General features: G+C 44.1%; 1 protein-coding gene across 1 annotated transcript in view; it reads right to left on the reverse strand.

The window, feature by feature from the left end:
* LOC124550972 overlaps positions 1–19,779 on the reverse strand; it is a 60,549-nt gene extending 40,770 nt beyond the window's left edge. Inside the window, exons 1-3 of the mRNA XM_047125792.1 lie at positions 19,693–19,779; positions 14,119–14,220; positions 5,127–5,202 (exon numbers count right to left, since the gene is read on the reverse strand). Coding sequence (XP_046981748.1) covers positions 5,127–5,202; positions 14,119–14,202 — 160 coding nt within the window. The 5' untranslated portion in view covers positions 14,203–14,220; positions 19,693–19,779. The remainder of the gene's footprint in view (positions 1–5,126; positions 5,203–14,118; positions 14,221–19,692) is intronic.
* Between the last annotated feature and the right edge of the window lie 606 nt (positions 19,780–20,385).

Below are 20,385 nucleotides of genomic sequence, written 5' to 3' on the forward strand. Positions count from 1 at the left end.
GTAGGGGACCGCACCGCCACTTCCCAGCAAATTAGGGACACTGTTGCTCCTGGGGTATCGGCGAGGACCATTCGCAACCGTCTCCATGAAGCTGGGCTACGGTCCCGCACACCGTTAGGCCGTCTTCCGCTCACGCCTCAACATCGTGCAGCCCGCCTCCAGTGGTGTCGCGACAGGCGTGAATGGAGGGACGAATGGAGACGTGTCGTCTTCAGCGATGAGAGTCGCTTCTGCCTTGGTGCCAATGATGGTCGTATGCGTGTTTGGCGCCGTGCAGGTGAGCGCCACAATCAGGACTGCATATGACCGAGGCACACAGGGCCAACACCCGGCATCATGGTGTGGGGAGCGATCTCCTACACTGGCCGTACACCACTGGTGATCGTCGAGGGGACACTGAACAGTGCACGGTACATCCAATCCGTCATCGAACCCATCGTTCTACCATTCCTAGACCGGCAAGGGAACTTGCTGTTCCAACAGGACAATGCACGTCCGCATGTATCCCGTGCCACCCAACGTGCTCTAGAAGGTGTAAGTCAACTACCCTGGCCAGCAAGATCTCCGGATCTGTCCCCCATTGAGCATGTTTGGGACTGGATGAAGCGTCGTCTCACGCGGTCTGCACGTCCAGCACGAACGCTGGTCCAACTGAGGCGCCAGGTGGAAATGGCATGGCAAGCCGTTCCACAGGACTACATCCAGCATCTCTACGATCGTCTCCATGGGAGAATAGCAGCCTGCATTGCTGCGAAAGGTGGATGTACACTGTACTAGTGCCGACATTGTGCATTCTCTGTTGCCTGTGTCTATGTGCCTGTGGTTCTGTCAGTGTGATCATGTGATGTATGTGACCCCAGGAATGTGTCAATAAAGTTTCCCCTTCCTGGGACAATGAATTCACGGTGTTCTTATTTCAATTTCCAGGAGTGTATATTAATGACTTGCCATTTTATATTCACGAAGATGCAAAGTTGGTACTCTTTGTCGATGGCACAAGTATAGCTATCACACCCAACAGACAATAATTGATTGATGAAATTGTAAACGATGTTAATTCAGAAAATCATTAAGTGGTTCTCTACAAATGGGCTCTCATCAAACTTTGACAAAACACAGTATATACAGTTCCACACAGTAAATGGTATGACACCATTAATAAATATAGACTTCGATCAGAAATCGGTAGTTAAGATAGAATATTCAAAATTTCTAGGTGTATGCATTGATTAGGGGTTGAACTGGAAAACAAGACACTGAAGATCTTCTGAAACGTTTGAGTTCAGCTACTTATGCTATTAGGGTCATTGCAAATTTTGGCGACATGCATCTTAGTAAATTAGCTTACCACGCCTATTTTCATCCTCTGCTTTTGTATGGCATCATACTCTGGGGTAACTCATCATTGAGTAAAAGAGTGTTCATTGCACAAAAGCGTGTAATCAGAATAATTGCTGGAGCTCATCCAAGATCATCCTGCAGACATTTATTTAAAGAGCTAGGGATCTTCACTGTAGCCTCACAATATATATATATATATATATATATATATATATTCACTTATGAAATTTGTTATCAACAATCTGAACGAATTCAAAAGTAACAGCAGTGTAAATGGCTACAACACTAGGAGAAAGGGTGATCTTCACTACTCAAGGTTAAATCTAACTTTGGCTCAGAAGGGGGTAAATTATGCTGCCACAAAAGTCTTTGGTCACTTACTTAGTAGTATCAAAAATCTGACAGATAACCATACAGCATATAAAGGAAATTAAACGAATTTCTGAATACCAACTCCTTCTACTCATTAGATGAATTTTTGGATATAGTAAGTGGGTAGTTTCCCCCCCCCCCCCAACCCCCCCCCCCAAAAATAAAAGAAATTAAGTGTCATATAATATTCTGTGTAATGTAATATCTTATCTTGACACCTTTTATTAACCTGACACGTTCCACATCATTACTAACTGTCGTATTCATGATCTATGGAACAAGTACTATTCTATTCTATTCTAATGTAATGTAATCTAATCTAAACTCCGTGACGATGTTCCGCCCCATTTCGGATGTCAAGTTGTATGGCTACCTCCGCGGCGGCGTATGGCGCTGTTAAATGACGCTTAGCGCCGAACGCTGAGCCATCGACATACAAACCGTGGATTCGAACGTTGAGCGTGCCGAGTTTCTGACATCATAGCGTGGAAAAAAGGACGTGGGGGAATCTTTCCGAGCATGCAGGGCAATATCTAGCATCGTAGACGCGACTTACAGTCGTGGTAGAGGCGTGCGAAAATTGTAATCACAAAAAATAAAAACGGATTTAGCATAGCTGATTGGTCGCGAAATGAGCGTGTTCAGTTTCTTCGAATGCCTATGGGGGATAATTTCTCTCTCCCAGCACACATATTTGAACACTAATTTTGAAACACTGTTAAACTCAAATGGAGAAAGAGACTAACGAAGCTGAACACGAATTACATGTGCAGACTTATTTTGCGACCAACCAGCTGTGAATGCCATTTTTATTTCTGTGATTACAGTGGTCACACGTCTTTACCATGACCGTAAGTCACGTATCCGATATACAGGGTGTTACAAAAAGGTACGGCCAAACTTTCAGGAAACATTCCTCACACACAAAGAAAGAAAATATGTTATGTGGACATGTGTCCGGAAATGCTTACTTTCCATGTTACAGCTCATTTTATTACTTCTCTTCAAAGCACATTAATCATCGAATGGAACACACAGCAACAGAACACACCAGCGTGACTTCAAACACTGTGTTACAGGAAATGTTCAAAATGTCCTCCGTTAGCGAGGATACATGCATCCACCCTCCGTCGCATGGAATCCCTGATGCGCTGATGCAGCCCTGGAGAATGGCGTATTGTATCACAGCCGTCCACAATATGAGCACGAAGAGTCTCTACATTTGGTACCGGACCTGCGTAGACAAGAGCTTTCAAATACCCCCATAAATGAAAGTCAAGAGGGTTGAGGTCAGGAGAGCGTGGAGGCCATGGAATTGGTCCGCCTCTACCAATCCGTCGATCACCGAATCTGTTGTTGAGAAGCGTACGAACACTTCGACTGAAATGTGCAGGAGCTCCATCGTGCATGAACCACATGTTGTGTCGTACTTGTAAAGGCACATGTTCTAGGAGCACAGGTAGAGTATCCTGTATGAAATCATGATGACGTGCTCCATTGAGCGTAGGTGGAAGAACATGGGGCCCAGTCAAGACATCATCAACAATGCCTGCCCAAACGTTCACAGAAAATCTGTGTTGATGACGTGATTGCACAATTGCGTGCGGATTCTCGTCAGCCCACACATGTTGATTGTGTAAATTTACAATTTGATCACGTTGGAATAAAGCCTCATCCGTAAAGAGAACATTTGCACTGAAATGAGGATTGACAATTGCTGGATGAACCATTCGCAGAAGTGTACCCGTGGAGTCCAATCAGCTGCTGATAGTGCCTGCCCACACTGTACATGGTACGGAAACAACTGGTTCTCCCGTAGCACTCTCCATACAGTGACGTGGTCAACGTTACCTTGTACAGCAGCAACTTCTCTGACGCAGACATTAGGGTTATCGTCAACTGCACGAAGAATTGCCTCGTCCATTGCAGGTGTCCTCGTCGTTCTAGGTCTTCCCCAGTCGCGAGTCATAGGCTGGAATGTTCCGTGCTCCCTAAGACGCCGACCAATTACTTCGAACGTCTTCCTGTCGGGACACTTTCGTTCTGAAAATCTGTCTCGGTACAAACGTACCGCGCCACGGCTATTGCCCCGTGCTAATCCATACATCAAATGGGCATCTGCCGACTCCGCATTTGTAAACATTGCACTGACTGCAAAACCACGTTCGTGATGAACACTAACCTGTTGATGCTACGTACTGATGTGCTTGATGCTAGTACTGTAGAGCAATGAGTCGCATGTCAACACAAGCACCGAAGTCAACATTACCTTCCTTCAATTGAGCCAACTGGCGGTGAATCGAGGAAGTACAGTACATCCTAACGAAACTAAAATGAGCTCTAACATTGAAATTATGCGTTTCCGGACACATGTCCACATAACATCTTTTCTTTATTTGTGTGTGAGGAATGTTTCCTGAAAGTTTGGCCGTGCCTTTTTGTAACACCCTGTATAGTGCCACGCTGGGGGACGCAAGCAACCAACCAACCATAGTACACGGATGTGGTTGGTGCACTATATTCCACTGTATAATTGAATATTGTTGGACGGCCGGAGTGGCAGAGCGGTTCTAGGCGCTACAGTCTGGAACCGCGCGACCGCTGCGGTCGCAGGTTCGAATCCTGCCTCGGGCATGGATGTGTGTGATGTCTTTAGGTTAGTTCGGTTTAAGTAGTTCTAAGTTCTATGGGATTGATGACCTCGTAAGTTAAGTCCCATAGTGCTCAGAGCCAGTTGAACCATTTTTTTAATGTTGTTTTTATTTCGTCTGGTAGTTACTGAATGATCATTTTATGATAGATGATATTTTATAATTAGGTATATTAGTCCGTAAAATGAAGCCAAGTGTACAAAGTATGATTTGAATATGGGTACATATTTTTGTATAAATCTTGCCTCTCTAAACTCCATTAAATATTACCTAAGAGCGTTACCACATAACTAAAATTATTCCTTCCTCCAGAAAAAAATCGCATCTGAAAGGGTTAATACAGCTAACGTAGAAATTTTACTCCTGTCCCTTTCACAGACAGTGCGAGGTGCGAGCCATTTACAGCTGGCAACTGCCGCTGGAAAGCGCAGAGATCGCGTATGCCACTCCGAGGCACACGTATCATATGTATAGGTCGCATCGTTTCTGAGCGTTGAACTGGACACGCTTAACGTTGACTTTCGAAACCACGGTCCGTGCGCTGACGGATGAAGCTATGCGGACATGTGTTGCTATGTCAAAGTTGCTTGTTATGGCCCACTCTGCCATTCTTTTGATTAATTTTTAGAAAAACAATGCAGATTTTACAAATGGAAAAAATTGTACTGCTGGAGTATGGCTGATATAATGGATCTAATCCCACTTTCGGCTCGTAACATTTGTTGAAACTTAGGAGTAGTTTTAAAGTTATCGGATACTTACATCGGACGCACATCTTCTGCGGATTCATGTGTGTTACCAGGAAAGCATAGTAGCCGACCTGGACGCAGCTGCCCACCTGTAACACGTGCAGATAGGTATCAGTGAAAAAAAGCGAAACAAAATGACAGACACCACCCTCTAAAACGTAGTTTAACGCGGTGCCATTCTGGAACAAATGATTCAGGAAATTCTTGATGTATCAGGTTTGCCGCGCGGGATTAGGCGAGCGGTCCTGGGCGCTGCAGTCATGGACTGTGCGGCTGGTCTCGGCGGAGGTTCGAGTCCTCCCTCGGGCATGGGTCTGTGTGTGTTTGTCCTTAGGATAATTTAGGTTAAGTAGTGTGTAAGCTTGGGGACTGATGACCTTGGCAGTTAAGTCCCATACGATTTCACACACATTTGAACATTTTTTTGACGCATCAGGTTTGTATTCAAACTCAAGCATTCAGCGCCTTCTTCCGCTGCCGCGACTGTGTGGTACTTTATTTGGTTGGACGAATTATGCCTCGGTCATACAGCATCTAACGAAATAAACACCGTTGTCAATGTTCTTCCACAGAAAACTAACAACAGGTCTTAAGACACTATCGGACTATTGTGATATTAACTACCCGAAGCCAAACTCATCAAGGACACGGTTCTGCGCATTCCACTTACGAAACAGAGAGGCCAGGAGGAAACTGAGCATAAGCTGGCGAGGTCAACAACCAACACACTGTGGTACTCCAAAATATCTGGGAGTGAAGTTGGACCGTTCCCTCACCTGCAAAGACCACAGCAGTGATATAAAATTGAAATAATGTGCTAGCAGCAATATTATTCGAAAACTGACCGGCAACAACTGGGAAGCACATCTGAATGTCGTCCGCACATCTGCCCTTCGTTTGTGCTTCTCCGCTGCAGAATATGCAGCACCTGTGTGGCAGAACTCCAGTCATGCCAAACAGGTAAATATTGCCCTAAATGAAACAGGACACATTGTCACAGGCTGCCTGCGGGCAAACGGTTGAAAAAATCTACTCTCTCTTGGGCGCAGCACCTCCAGATATCCGAAGGAACTGCAGCTGAAATGGAAAGATAGAAGCAGGAGACAGACACAAAACATACCCTCTTTGGACATAAAGATCAGGCACCTAGACTGAAATCGAGGAAAAGTAGCCTGCAGACAACACAATCAGTTCCAACACTACGTGCCGGCCGCGGTGGTCTCGCGGTTCTAGGCGCGCAGTCCGAAACCGTGCAACTGCTACGGTCGCAGGTTCGAATCCTGCCTCGGGCATGGATGTGTGTGATGTCCTTAGGTTAGTTAGGTTTAAGTAGTTCTAAGTTCTAGGGGACTAATGACCACAGCAGTTGAGTCCCACAGTGCTCAGAGTCATTTGAACCATTTGAACCAACACTACCTGAAACGCGTAGAATACAACTGTGGAGTAGTTCATCATCAGAGGAATATTGGGATGACTCTAAAGAAGAACTTGCTGCAGGTCACCACCTCCCATAGGAGACATGGAGGGTGCTCAATAGTCTCAGTGTAGCCGGTCGTTGTGGCCGAGCGGTTCTAGGCTCTTCAGTCTGGAACCAGGCGACCGCTACGGTCGCAGGTTCGAATCCTACCTCGGGCATGGATGTGTGTGATGTCCTTAGGTTAGTAGGTTTAAGTAGTTCAAAGATCTAGGGAACTGATGACCTCAGATGTTAAGTCCCATAGTGCTCAGAGCCATTTGAACCAAGTCTCAGTGTTAGGTAAACATGAAGAAATAGGGATACATCTCGGAGGACAAGGTGTGTGTTGCGAACCTCAAGACCTCGAGCACCTACTCAGCTGCAGGGAACTGTGGCAGCATCTGTCTTGATGGACGATCTGGTTGTCGTCAATGATAAGGCAGTTCATACAGCGGAATTCTGGACATCACGTGGAAATAAGTATGCGTATGCTCAATGAGATATTCACTCTGCAGCGGAGTGTGTACTGGTATAAAACTTCCTGGAAGATTAAAACTGTGTGCCGGACCGAGAATCGAACTCCGGACCTTTGCCTTTCGCGGGCAAGTGTTCTACCACCTGAGCTATCAGAGCACGAGTCACGACCCGTCGCCACTATTTTACTTCCTCCAGTATCTCGTCTTCTACTTTCCAGACTTTGTGTATCTTCGTTACGAAAGCATCTACAACACTAGCACCAACGATTTACCCGCTTCCAGTTCACTTAGCTCCGACATAAAGCACTCACAAATACGCAGAACAGCGCCCTGACCACGAATGGCACAGCGTATTGACAACACTGCGCAGCTGCCGTTCGTGGTCCAATACAACAATGCAATGTGCAGGCTGGACTGGCATCTGCATTTATGTTCAAGCATGCATTTCTCGTCAACCTTTTGTCCAACTCCTGCGACTTGCAAGCGCCCCACGTTCCCTTACTCTTAAACCTGCTATGGTGAGTATAATTGATTTCCTCTTTATATAGTTTGGTGATCTACACTATGTGATCAAAACTATCCGGACACCTGGCTGAAAATGAGTTAAAAGTTCGTGGCGCCCTCCATCGGTTATGCTGGAATTCAGTATCGTGTTGCCCCACCCTTAGCCTTGATGACAGCTTCCACTCTCGCTGGCATACGAACAATCTGATGCTCGAAGGTTTCTTGGGGAATGGCAGCCCATTCTTCACGGAGTGCTGCACTGAGGAGAGATGTCGATGTCGGTCGGTGAGGCCTGGCACCAAGTCGGCGCTCCATAACATCCCAAAGGTGTTCTGTAGGATTCAGGGCAGGACTCTGTGCAGGCCAGTCCATTACAGGGATTTTATTGTCGTGTAACCACTCCGCCACTAGCCGTGCACTATGAACAGGTGCTCGATCGTGTTGTAAGATGCAATCGTCATCCATGAATTTCTCTTCATCAGTGGGAAGCAAGAAGGTGCTTAAAACATCGGTGTAGCCCTGTGCTGTGATAGTGCCACACGAAACAACCAGGGGCGCGAGAACCCTCAATGAAAAACACGACCGCACCATAACACCACCACCTCCGAATTTTACTGTTGGCACTACACGCGCTGGCAGATGATGTTCACAGGGCTTTCGCCATACCCACACCCTGCCATCGGATCGCTACATTGTGCACCGTGATTCGACATTCCACACAACGTTTTTCCACTGTTCAGTCGTCCAATGTTTACGCTCCTTACACCATGCGAGGCGTCGTTTGGGATTTACCGGCGTGATGTGTAGCTCATGAGCAGCCACTCGACCAGTCCAAGTTTTGTCACCTCCCGCCTAATCGTCATAGTACTTGCAGTGGAACCTGACGCAGTTTGGAATTCTTGTGTGATGGTCTTGATAGATGTCTGCCTATTACACATTACGACTCTCTTCAAATGTCTGCGGTCCTTGTCAGTCAGCAGACGAGGTCGGCCTGTACTCTTTTGTGCTGTACGTGTCCCTTCACGTTTCCACTTCACTATCATATCGGAAACAGTTGAGCTAGGGATACTTAGGAGTGTGGAAATCTCGCGTACAGACGTATGACACAAGTGACACCCAATCACCTGACCACGTTCAAAGTCCGTGAGTTCCGGGAACGCCCCATTCTGCTCTCTCACGATATCTAATGACTACTGAGGTCGTTGATATGGAGTACCTGCCAGTATGTGGCAGCACAAGCACCTAATATAAAAAAGTATGTTTTTGGGGGTGTCCGGATACTTTTGATTTCGTGATATACTTTGGGATCGAACAATGACCAGATCATGTTAATGAAACACTTTTAACTGAAACAATATTTACGAATGAAGAATGCAGCTTCCATTAAGACATAAATAAAAGTACACACTGTCTATTACTTTATGCCACAATTAAACATAGGGAGAAGTCACACGGAAGTGGCACGTTTGACCTCTACTTTTACGGTATTTTCTGCAAAGCATTGTTGGCGTCAGCTATAATATGTACGCTGTAGAACTTCGTTGTATTCTACAATAATCACTTATGTAATGATATTTATACCCTTCCATACTAATATTAATTATGAATAAAAATTAAGCTCCGCCAGAACAGGCCATGAAGTCCCAACGGTACCGACCTTCTACCGTATCATCCTCAAGCTACAAGCGTCACCGGATGTGGATAGGGAGGGGCACGTGGTCAGCACACCGCTCTCCCTTCCGTATGTCAGCTTACGAGACCGGAGCCGCTACTCCTCAATCAAGTACGAGGGCAGTTCAATAAGTAATGCAACACATTTTTTTTTTCTCGGCCAATTTTGGTTGAAAAAACCGGAAATTTCTTGTGGAATATTTTCAAAAATTCCCGCTTCGTCTCGTATAGTTTCATTGACTTCCGACAGGTGGCAGCGCTGTACGGAGCTGTTAAAATGGCGTCTGTAACGGATGTGCGTTGCAAACAACGGGCAGTGATCGAGTTTCTTTTGGCGGAAAACCAGGGCATCTCAGATATTCATAGGCGCTTGCAGAATGTCTACGGTGATCTGGCAGTGGACAAAAGCACGGTGAGTCGTTGGGCAAAGCGTGTGTCATCATCGCTGCAAGGTCAAGCAAGACTGTCTGATCTCCCGCGTGCAGGCCGGCCGTGCACAGCTGTGACTCCTGCAATGGCGGAGCGTGCGAACACACTCGTTCGAGATGATCGACGGATCACCATCAAACAACTCAGTGCTCAACTTGACATCTCTGTTGGTAGTGCTGTCACAATTGTTCACCAGTTGGGATATTCAAAGGTTTGTTCCCGCTGGGTCCCTCGTTGTCTAACCGAACACCATAAAGAGCAAAGGAGAACCATCTGTGCGGAATTGCTTGCTCGTCATGTGGCTGAGGGTGACAATTTCTTGTCAAAGATTGTTACAGGCGATGAAACATGGGTTCATCACTTCGAACCTGAAACAAAACGGCAATCAATGGAGTGGCGCCACACCCACTCCCCTACCAAGAAAAAGTTTAAAGCCATACCCTCATCCGGTAAAGTCATGGTTACAGTCTTCTGGGACGCTGAAGGGGTTATTCTGTTCGATGTCCTTCCCCATGGTCAAACGATCAACTCTGAAGTGTATTGTGCTACTCTTCAGAAATTGAAGAAACGACTTCAGCGTGTTCGTAGGCACAAAAATCTGAACGAACTTCTCCTTCTTCATGACAACGCAAGACCTCACACAAGTCTTCGCACCCGAGAGGAGCTCACAAAACTTCAGTGGACTGTTCTTCCTCATGCACCCTACAGCCCCGATCTCGCACCGTCGGATTTCCATATGTTTGGCCCAATGAAGGAAGCAATCCGTGGGAGGCACTACGCGGATAATGAAGAAGTTATTGATGCAGTACGACGTTGGCTCCGACATCGACCAGTGGAATGGTACCGTGCAGGCATACAGGCCCTCATTTCAAGGTGGCGTAAGGCTGTAGCATTGAATGGAGATTACGTTGTAAAATAGTGTTGTGTAGCTAAAAGATTGGGTAATAACCTGGTGTATTTCAATGCTGAATAAAACAACCCGTGTATCAGAAAAAAAATGTGTTGCATTACTTATTGAACTGCCCTCGTAGTTCCTCAGTTTGCATCACAAGGGTGATGGTCACCAATCCAAGTGCTAGCCCAGCCCGACAGCGCTTAACTTCGGTGATCTGACGGAAACCTGTGTTACCACCGCAGCAAGGCCATTGGCTAATTATGCACAGGCGGCAGCCGGATGAAAACGAGACAGATGAAAAAATAATATGTAAACTGTTCACTATTCTATAAGAAATCGTCAATCGCCAAATAGCTGTTTGTTTTCATAAGTTATTTTATTTAGACGACCAGTTTCGGCATCTCATTAATGCCGTCCTCAGGCCAGAATGCACTCCATGTGTAAACAATCTGCTATATCGATACTTCCGGAAGTGGAGCCATCAACATCTGGATTCCGTGAATTCGTTTTTGGAGTATTTGCTTCGAAGACTTGACAAGTCTTCGAAGTAAACACCCCAAGAAGAAATTCACGGTATTCAGAGTAGCTGCACTTTAACTACAATCACCAGTAAAAACACGTGTACCTGCGTTACCAACCTCTACGCCACGCCCCATCCGGTCTGTCTCGTCTCGTTTCGTTTGAAAGCTCCTTATACTTATCGACTGGGAACCATTTTTTTAACCGATGTAATGGTATCGGTTAGTGTATGCTATACCCAACAGCTCACATTAATTATTGTGACATGTACTATTCCGTATACATTTTTGGTAATGTATAGATCACATGAATACTCTCTTTCAAACTCTATAGGTGGCAGGGGTAAAATACAGGGAGAGAAAGGCTATTTACAATTTGTACAGAAACCAGATGGCAGTTATAAGAGGCGAGGGGCATGAAAGGGAAGCAGTGGTTGGGAAGGGAGTGAGACAGGGTTGTAGCCTACCCCCGATGTTATTCAGTCTGTATATTGCTCAAGCAGTCAAGGAACCAAAAGAAAAATTCGGAGTAGGAATTAAATGCCATGCAGAAGAAACAAAAGCTTTGAGGTTCGCCGATGACACTGTAATTCTGTCAGAGACAGCAAAGGACCTGGAAGAGCAGCTGAACGCAATGGACAGTGTCTTGAAAGGAGCATATAACATGAGCATCATGAAAAGCAAAACGAAGATAATGGAATGTAGTCGAATTAAATCGGGTGATGCTGAGGGAATTAGGTTAGGAAACGAGACGCTTAAAGTAGTAGATGAGTTTTCCTATTTGGGGAGCAAAATAACTGATGATGGTCGAAGTAGTGAGGATATAAAATGTAGACTGGCAATGGCAAGGAAAGCGTTTCCGAAGACGAGAAATTTGTTAACATCGAGTATAGATTTAAGTGTCAGGAAGTCGTTTCTGAAAGTATTTGTATGGGGTGTAGCCATGTATGGAAGTGAAACGTGGACGATAAATAGTTTGGACAAGAAGAGAATAGAAGCTTTCGAAATGTGGAACTACAGAAGTATGCTGAAGGTTAGATGGGTAGACCACATAACTAATGAGGAGGTACTGAATAGGAGAGAAGAGAAATTTGTGACACAACTTGATTAGAAGAAGGGATCGGTTGGTAGAGCATATTCTAAGGCATCAAGGGATCACCAATTTAGTACTGGAGGGCAGCTTGGAGGGCAAAAATCGTAGAGGGAGACCAAGAGATGAATACATTAAGCAGATTCAGAAGGATGTAGGTTGCAATAGGTACTGGGAGAAGAGGAAGCCTTCACAGGATAGAGTAGCACGGAGAGCTGCATCGAACCAGTCTCTAAACTGAAGACCGCAACAACAACAACATAGATTACGTGTTGTCGACTGACCGAAACAAGTTGTTTATACAGGGTGTTACAAAAAGGTACGTCCAAACTTTCAGGAAACATTCCTCACACACAAATAAAGAAAAGATGTTATGTGGACATGTGTCTGGAAACGCTTAATTGCCATGTTAGAACTCATTTTACTTTCGTCAGTATGTACTGTACTTCCTCGATTCACCGCCAGTTGGCCCAATTGAAGGAAGGTAATGTTGACATGCGACTCATTGCTCTACAGTACTAGCATCAAGCACATCAGTACGTAGCATCAACAGGTCAGTGTTCATCACGAACGTGGTTTTGCAGTCAGTGCAATGTTTACAAATGCGGAGTCGGCAGATGCCCATTTGATGTATGGATTAGCACGGGGCAATAGCCGTGGCGCGGTACGTTTGTATCGAGACAGATTTCCAGAACGAAGGTGTCCCGACAGGAAGACGTTCGAAGCAATTGATCGGCGTCTTAGGGAGCACGGAACATTCCAGCCTATGACTCGCGACTGGGGAAGACCTAGAACGACGAGGACACCTGCAATGGACGAGGCAATTCTTCGTGCAGTTGACGATAACCCTAATGTCTGCGTCAGAGAAGTTGCTGCTGTACAAGGTAACGTTGACCACGTCACTGTATGGAGAGTGCTACGGGAGAACCAGTTGTTTCCGTACCATGTACAGTGTGGGCAGGCACTATCAGCAGCTGATTGGACTCCACGGGTACACTTCTGCGAATGGTTCATCCAGCAATTGTCAATCCTCATTTCAGTGCAAATGTTCTCTTTACGGATGAGGCTTTATTCCAACGTGATCAAATTGTAAATTTACACAATCAACATGTGTGGGCTGACGAGAATCCGCAATTGTGCAATCACGTCATCAACACAGATTTTCTGTGAACGTTTGGGCAGGCATTGTTGGTGATGTCTTGATTGGGCCCCATGTTCTTCCACCTACGCTCAATGGAGCACGTCATCATGATTTCATACCGGATACTCTACCTGTGCTGCTAGAACATGTGCCTTTATAAGTACGACACAACATGTGGTTCATGCACGATGGAGCTCCTGCACATTTCAGTCGAAGTGTTGGTACGCTTCTCAACAACAGATTCGGTGACCGATGGATTGGTAGAGGCGGACCAATTCCATGGCCTCCACGCTCTCCTGACCTCAACCCTCTTGACTTTCATTTATGGGGGTATTTGAAAGCTTTTGTCTACGCAGGTCCGGTACCAAATGTAGAGACTCTTCGTGCTCGTATTGTGGACGGCTGTGATACAATACGCCATTCTCCAGGGCTGCATCAGCGCATCAGGGATTCCATGCGACGGAGGGTGGATGCATGTATCCTGGCTAACGGAGGACATTTTGAACATTTCCTGTAAGAAAGTGTTTGAAGTCACGCTGGCACGTTCTGTTGCTGTGTGTTTCCATTCCATGATCAATGTGATTTGAAGAGAAGTAATAAAATGAGCTCTAACATGGAAAGTAAGCGTTTCCGGATACATGTCCACATAACATATTTTCTTTCTTTGTGTGTGAGGAATGTTTCCTGAAAGTTTTGGCCGTACCTTTTTGTAACACCCTGTAAATACATACCTATTACATCATCGCCCGGTGGTTTAGTGATGCCGTCCTTGAAGTACATCAAGTTCTTGCGGCATAGTTTACAAAACCATGGGAACGTGCTTACCAGTAGGAAGACGGCGGCGACGAAGCTGCCCGTCTTGAGAGTGCAGCAGAAGCAGCCCATGGAGAACTTTGGAACGAGGCCCATCGTGCTCGACTGTGCTCCCTGAAACAGGAGACGGGCGATAAGGGACGAGGGTCAGCGTATACCGGTCCGTCGACGACGGGGTCACTAGAGACGGAGTGCAAGCCCGTGTGGAAAAGTTGTCAGCCTTGTCCTTTTCCAAGATATCGTCTCTGCATTTGTGTCATGCGATATAGGGAAACTATCTGTTGTATTCACTAAAAGCACTTCACGTGAAACATATAAATGTAACAGGAAGAGGACCTTCAGCGCCGAGTGTAATTGCTGGTATGAGGTAACTTCTTTGCATATAGCAACTTTACAGCTTTATCACAGAGCCAAATATTTTATTTTATTTATTTATTTAACCTGATCAGATTAGGGCCATCAGGCCCTCTCTTACATCGGACCAGTGTTTCACACATGCAGCATTTCACACATCAGAGTTACATCATGAACATAGTTTAAATGAGAAAATTAGCTTACTCTAGTAACAATATGAATAAAGAGTAGTGACTAAGACCTAATAAAGTAAATGCGGAAGTATTTTTACAACAGTTGCTATACATACAGATTATGATAAAAGCAATAATAATAACAGTAAAACAAAAAATCAAATAATAATGATAAACATGACTAAGACCTAATAAAGTAAATGCTGGCAGTATTTTTACATCAGGTGCTATACATACAGATTATGGTGAAAGCAATAATAATAACAGTAAAAAAAATCAAATAATAATGACAAACATGAGAAAGATTGGCAATAGTAATGAAGGTTTGTGCAGATGTACATTAATATCATGGTGTGTAAAGTAGATGTTTACTAGATAATATTCTTCTCGGGTGTGCAGCCGGATCATGACACAATATTTCCGCGGTCCAACTGGCCGCCATCTTCAGGTGAGAGTTTACTAGTATAGCGAGTTTTGGGGAAGGGAGATTTAAGGAGGGGGAAAGAGGGAAGTAATGAGGTGAAGTGTATTCATGTACAGAGCAAGGCATTACTGTTGCTTAAGTAGATACGTCATTAACTGTTTTTTGAAGCCGGACATGTTTTTAAGTTCTCTAACATAACGAGGGAGGTTATTCCAGAGTCGGGTTCCCGCACTGTAAAGGACTTGGAGAAGGTGACTGAGCGATGCAGTAGAACAGAGAGGACTTTATTATGATGGGAACGTGTGTTTCTGTCACGTTGTTCCGACATAAGCGTTAAGGACGAGGAGAGATATGAGGGACAGTGTACATTTATGAGGCAGTAGATGAGACAGAGTGTATGGAAATCTCTGCGTTTGTCTGTACGCACCCAGGACAATTTTGCATATGCTGGTGAAATGTGAGCAAAAAGTCGAACGTCACAGATATATCGGACGCAGGCATTCATGACCAGTTCAGGCGTGGCGAATTTTCCTGAGAGAGGCCCTGTAGGATAATATCGCTGTAGTCAATGATTGGGAGTATAAGCGTTTGTACTAATTTCTTTTTCAGATCGAAAGGGTGAGTTTTTTTATATTTTTCTAGGACATGAAGGGATGCTGATGCTCTTTTGCACACTGCAGTTACGTGCTCTGTCCAATTTAGATTTTCATCTATTATTACTCCCAAACTCTTTGCTGAGGGAGAGAAGTTAATATTTGTTCCATTTACTATAAGAGATGGTACGGATTCCCAATGTTTTGGGCTTATGAGCTTAGAGTGACCAACAAGTACCGCTTGGGTTAGGCAACAGCTATGGCAAAAGAAGATGAAAACACAGATTAGCAACAATTTACAATTGATACCTCACAACTACGGTCCGTGCGGCTCCCCTCGTTGCAGGTTCGAGTCATGGGTGTGTGTTTCGTCCTTAGCGTAAATTAGCTTAAGTTAGATTAAGTAGTGAGTAGCCTTAGGGACCGATGACCTCAGCAGTTTGGTCCCATAAGACCTTACCACAAATTTCCAAAAAAACAAAGGTTGGGCTAAGTTTTAGGAAAAATCCGTGGAAGATGGGCCCACATATTTCGTTATTTGTCATTTCATTCAATACACTGTATTGCATAACAACAATTATTCTGATCACAAATTAGAAACCTTGTCAGCCGGCCGGTGTGGCCGTGTGGTTCTAGGCGTTTCAGTCTGGAACCGCGTGACCGCTACGGTCGCAGGTTCGAATCCTGCCTCGGGCATGAATGTGTGTGATGTCCTTAGGTTAGTTAGGTTTAATTAGTTCTAAGTTCTAGGCGACTGATGACCTCAGAAGTTAAGTCGCATAGCGCTCAGAGCCATTTGAACCATTTTTAGAAACCTTGTCAAAAATGAATAAGCACACACACAATAATTTAAAGAAATTGAACAGGATCAACTCATTAACAAAAACCTTTAGCAATTTATACCATTAAGAACAGGGCCTAAGACCAGGAATATACATGTCCCCAAATACAAGTAAAAAGTCCCACCAACTAGGTGTGACTGCAAAATAGATCAACAAACTGAGTGTTACCAGTAAAATTAATTGCAAATGACTGCCGCTAAAATTGCAAACAAATCCCAAGCAAGAATAAAACTTTAAACAAATAGAAAATACCAAAAAGATAACAAGTTACGCCAATGACTGTGGCTGTTGGAAAGCCCGTAACAATTTATCAACCTTAATAAAATCCCTTAAGCAAAAAAATACACGCTTCAGTCTGGAACCGCGCGACCGCTACGGTCGCAGGTTCGAATCCTGCCCCGGGCATGGATGTGTGTGATGTCCCTAGGTTAGTTAGGTTTAAGTAGTTCTAAGTTCTAGGGGACTGATGACCTCAGACGTTAAGTCCCATAGAGCTCAGAGCAATTTTTTTAAATAAAATACACAAGATCTGCGACGAAATAATTCAAGATAGAAGAAAATATAGCTCCATAATTCACAGAGCAAAACTTGGTGAACAGCCGACCTGATAAAATTCAGACGTGAATGTAAAAAGAAGTACAGTGGACGAGTGAAGAGATGCTGGGTGGAAAGGAAGAAAACAGTGGTGCGTAAGTTCATTTTCGCTCCAAAGCGACCAGTCTTCTCATTTTAGGCGGTAACCAGTGTTTCGTCCATCTTAGATGGCATTTGAAAAGCGTGCTTGAAGCAACAGAGGCGAGTGTAGTTCAATACCGTGTGTAATAATTTATTACTTGAAGATAGCTTAATAATTGCATTGTTCACATTCCCACTTTCGGCAAGTGATTGCCCTCTTCAGTTGTGAAGAATCCCCTAACAGCTTCATCATGATACGTAAGAATTCCAGTCATGCACTTTGAACATCATGAAGTCGCCTGAAACATGTCATTGAGTCCCAACGTCATGTCATCACATCGTAAAATAGAATGACTGTGTGACATGATCTACATAATGTGTTTACCTTACTGCAAAACTTTTTTCTTTAATGTGCTGCAGTTTGTTGCAAATGGTAACTTAACTCATAATAAAGTTTTGTTTATGGATACACTTCCACATGTCTAAGCGGATTTCTTACTGTATCTAGCACAGTTTCATAGAAATACTTTTCTGTAATCCAGGAAAGACTTTAGACTCCTTAATCATCCATTGATATAGAAGGGCGATGTACTTGAGGACAATATTATGGAAATGGAAGAGGATGTAGATGAGGATGAAATGGGAGATAAGATACTGCGTGAAGAGTTTGACAGAGCAATGAAAGACCTAAGTCGAAACAAGGCCCCGGGAGTAGACAACATTCCATTAGAACTACTGACGGCCTTGGGAGAGCCAGTCCTGACAAAACTCTACCATCTGGTGAGCAAGATGTATGAGACAGGCGAAATACCCTCATACTTCAAGAAGAATATAATAATTCCAATCCCAAAGAAAGCAGGTGTTGACAGATGTGAAAATTACCGAACTATCAGCTTAATAAGTCACAGCTGCAAAATACTAACACGAATTCTTTACAGACGAATGGAAAAACTAGTAGAAGCCAACCTCGGGGAAGATCAGTTTGGATTCCGTAGAAATGTTGGAACACGTGAGGCAATACTGACCTTACGACTTATCATCGTAGAAGAAAGATTAAGGAAAGGCAAACCTACATTTCTAGCATTTGTAGACTTAGAGAAAGCTTTTGACAATGTTGACTGGAATACTCTCTTTCAAATTCTAAAGGTGGCAGGGGTAAAATACAGGGAGCGAAAGGCTATTTACAATTTGTACAGAAAACAGATAGCAGTATTAAGAGTCGAGGGGCATGAAAGGGAAGTAGTGGTTGGGAAAGGAGTGAGACAGGGTTGTAGCCTCTCCCCGATGTTGTTCAATCTTTATATTGAGGAAGCAGTAAAGGAAACAAAAGAAAAATTCGGAGTAGGTATTAAAATCCATGGAGAAGAAATAAAAACTTCGAGGTTCACCGATGACATTCTAATTGTGTCAGAGACAGCAAAGGACTTGGAAGAGCAGTTGAACGGAATGGACAGTGTCTTGAAAGGAGGATATAAGATGAACATCAACAGAAGCAAAACGAGGATAATGGAACGTAGTCGAATTAAATCGGGTGATGCTGAGGGAATTAGATTAGGAAATGAGACACTTAAAGTAGTAAAGGAGTTTTGCTGTTTGGGGAGCAAAATAACTGATGATGGTCGAAGTAGAGAGGATATAAAATGTAGACTGGCAATGGCAAGGAAAGCGTTTCCGAAGACGAGAAATTTGTTAACATCGAGTATAGATTTAAGTGTCAGGAAGTCGTTTCTGAAAGTATTTGTATGGAGTGTAGCCATGTATGGGAATGAAACATGGACCATAAATAGTTTGGACAAGAAGAGAATAGAAGCTTTCGAAATGTGGTGTTACAGAAGAATGCTCAAGATTGGATGGGTAGAACACATAACTAATGAGGAGGTACTGAATAGGATTGGGGAGAAGAGGAGTTTGTGGCACAACTTGACTAGAAGGAGGGATCGGTTGGTAGGACATGTTCTGAGGCATCAAGGGATCACAAATTTAGCATTAGAGGGCAGCGTGGAGGGTAAAAATCGTAGAGGGAGACGAAGAGATGAATACACTAAGCAGATTCAGAAGGATGTAGGTTGCAGTAGGTACTAGGAGATGGAGAAGCTTGCACAGGATAGAGTAGTATGGAGAGCTGCATCAAACCAGTCTCAGGACTGAACACCACAACAACAACAACAACAACAACAACATCCATTGACATATTTTAGACGATTTCGTGATGTTGAAAACGCATAAATGAAATTCTTGTATATCGTGACGAGGCTGTTATGAATTAATTATTCTGAAGATGGTAATTGCTGAAATGTGTAATGTTAACATAGTAATTTTAACCGTTCTTTACCTAATTAAATTGTTATATACACATTTAAAAGGTCGCATACTACCTTTTGGTGGTATGTCAATTCTTAAAAGGTAGCTGAATACTGCAATACATCGAAAAGTGAATATCAAGTGGCTGATGACACTCATGACGATGATGATGATGATGATGATGATGATGATGATGACTATGACGACGAGTCGTTGTAGCCTACCTGTAGCAGTGGGTGAGCAGACAGCGTGCGATGAGAAGTGTCTCTCGCTAAGACTGGAACCGGCTTGCCTAGTTGTCCGACCACACGACATCCTGTGACGCACGCTGCCATCCGCTTCCTGGATCTTGTGACGTACTGTTTATTTCGTCCCTCCTCATCATCATCCTTTGTCTTCTACACCAGCTGCACTACGTTTCTCGACGTGGTTTCATTCGCCAGCGTGCGAAGGTGTCCGTCTGTATTCAGAAATGTCGTAATTAATAGACACCAGTACCCCCACCACCCGTGCGCCCAGCTCGATTGTTTAAGGCAAAGTTCATGAAACGCACGGTATTTAAAAATATGCACCAAATCCACAATTCTGAAGGTACGGCAATGAAATTTTGTACCATACTTAACACAAAATTAGCACATTTACAGTTGAGTTCCTTGGATTATATATATTTAACTTCCAGCTTTAAACATGACTGTTTCTCAGAAACAGTATATTGGCTTCAACATAGAAATCACAAAGCCAACCGGTTGCAAATAACTGATTGGTGAATTGATTCAGGTTTCAACACCTCTAATGATGTCTTCATCAGAATGAAATTTTGAGAAACCGTAAAATTACATTGCGAGAAAGCAATGGTCAGACTTAAGAGCAGATACGCTCAAGTCAAAAAATAGAATAAAACACGTTCCAGACTTTGG

This window comes from Schistocerca americana, chromosome 9 (genome assembly GCF_021461395.2).
Source record: "Schistocerca americana isolate TAMUIC-IGC-003095 chromosome 9, iqSchAmer2.1, whole genome shotgun sequence".
Lineage (NCBI taxonomy): Eukaryota > Metazoa > Arthropoda > Insecta > Orthoptera > Acrididae > Schistocerca > Schistocerca americana.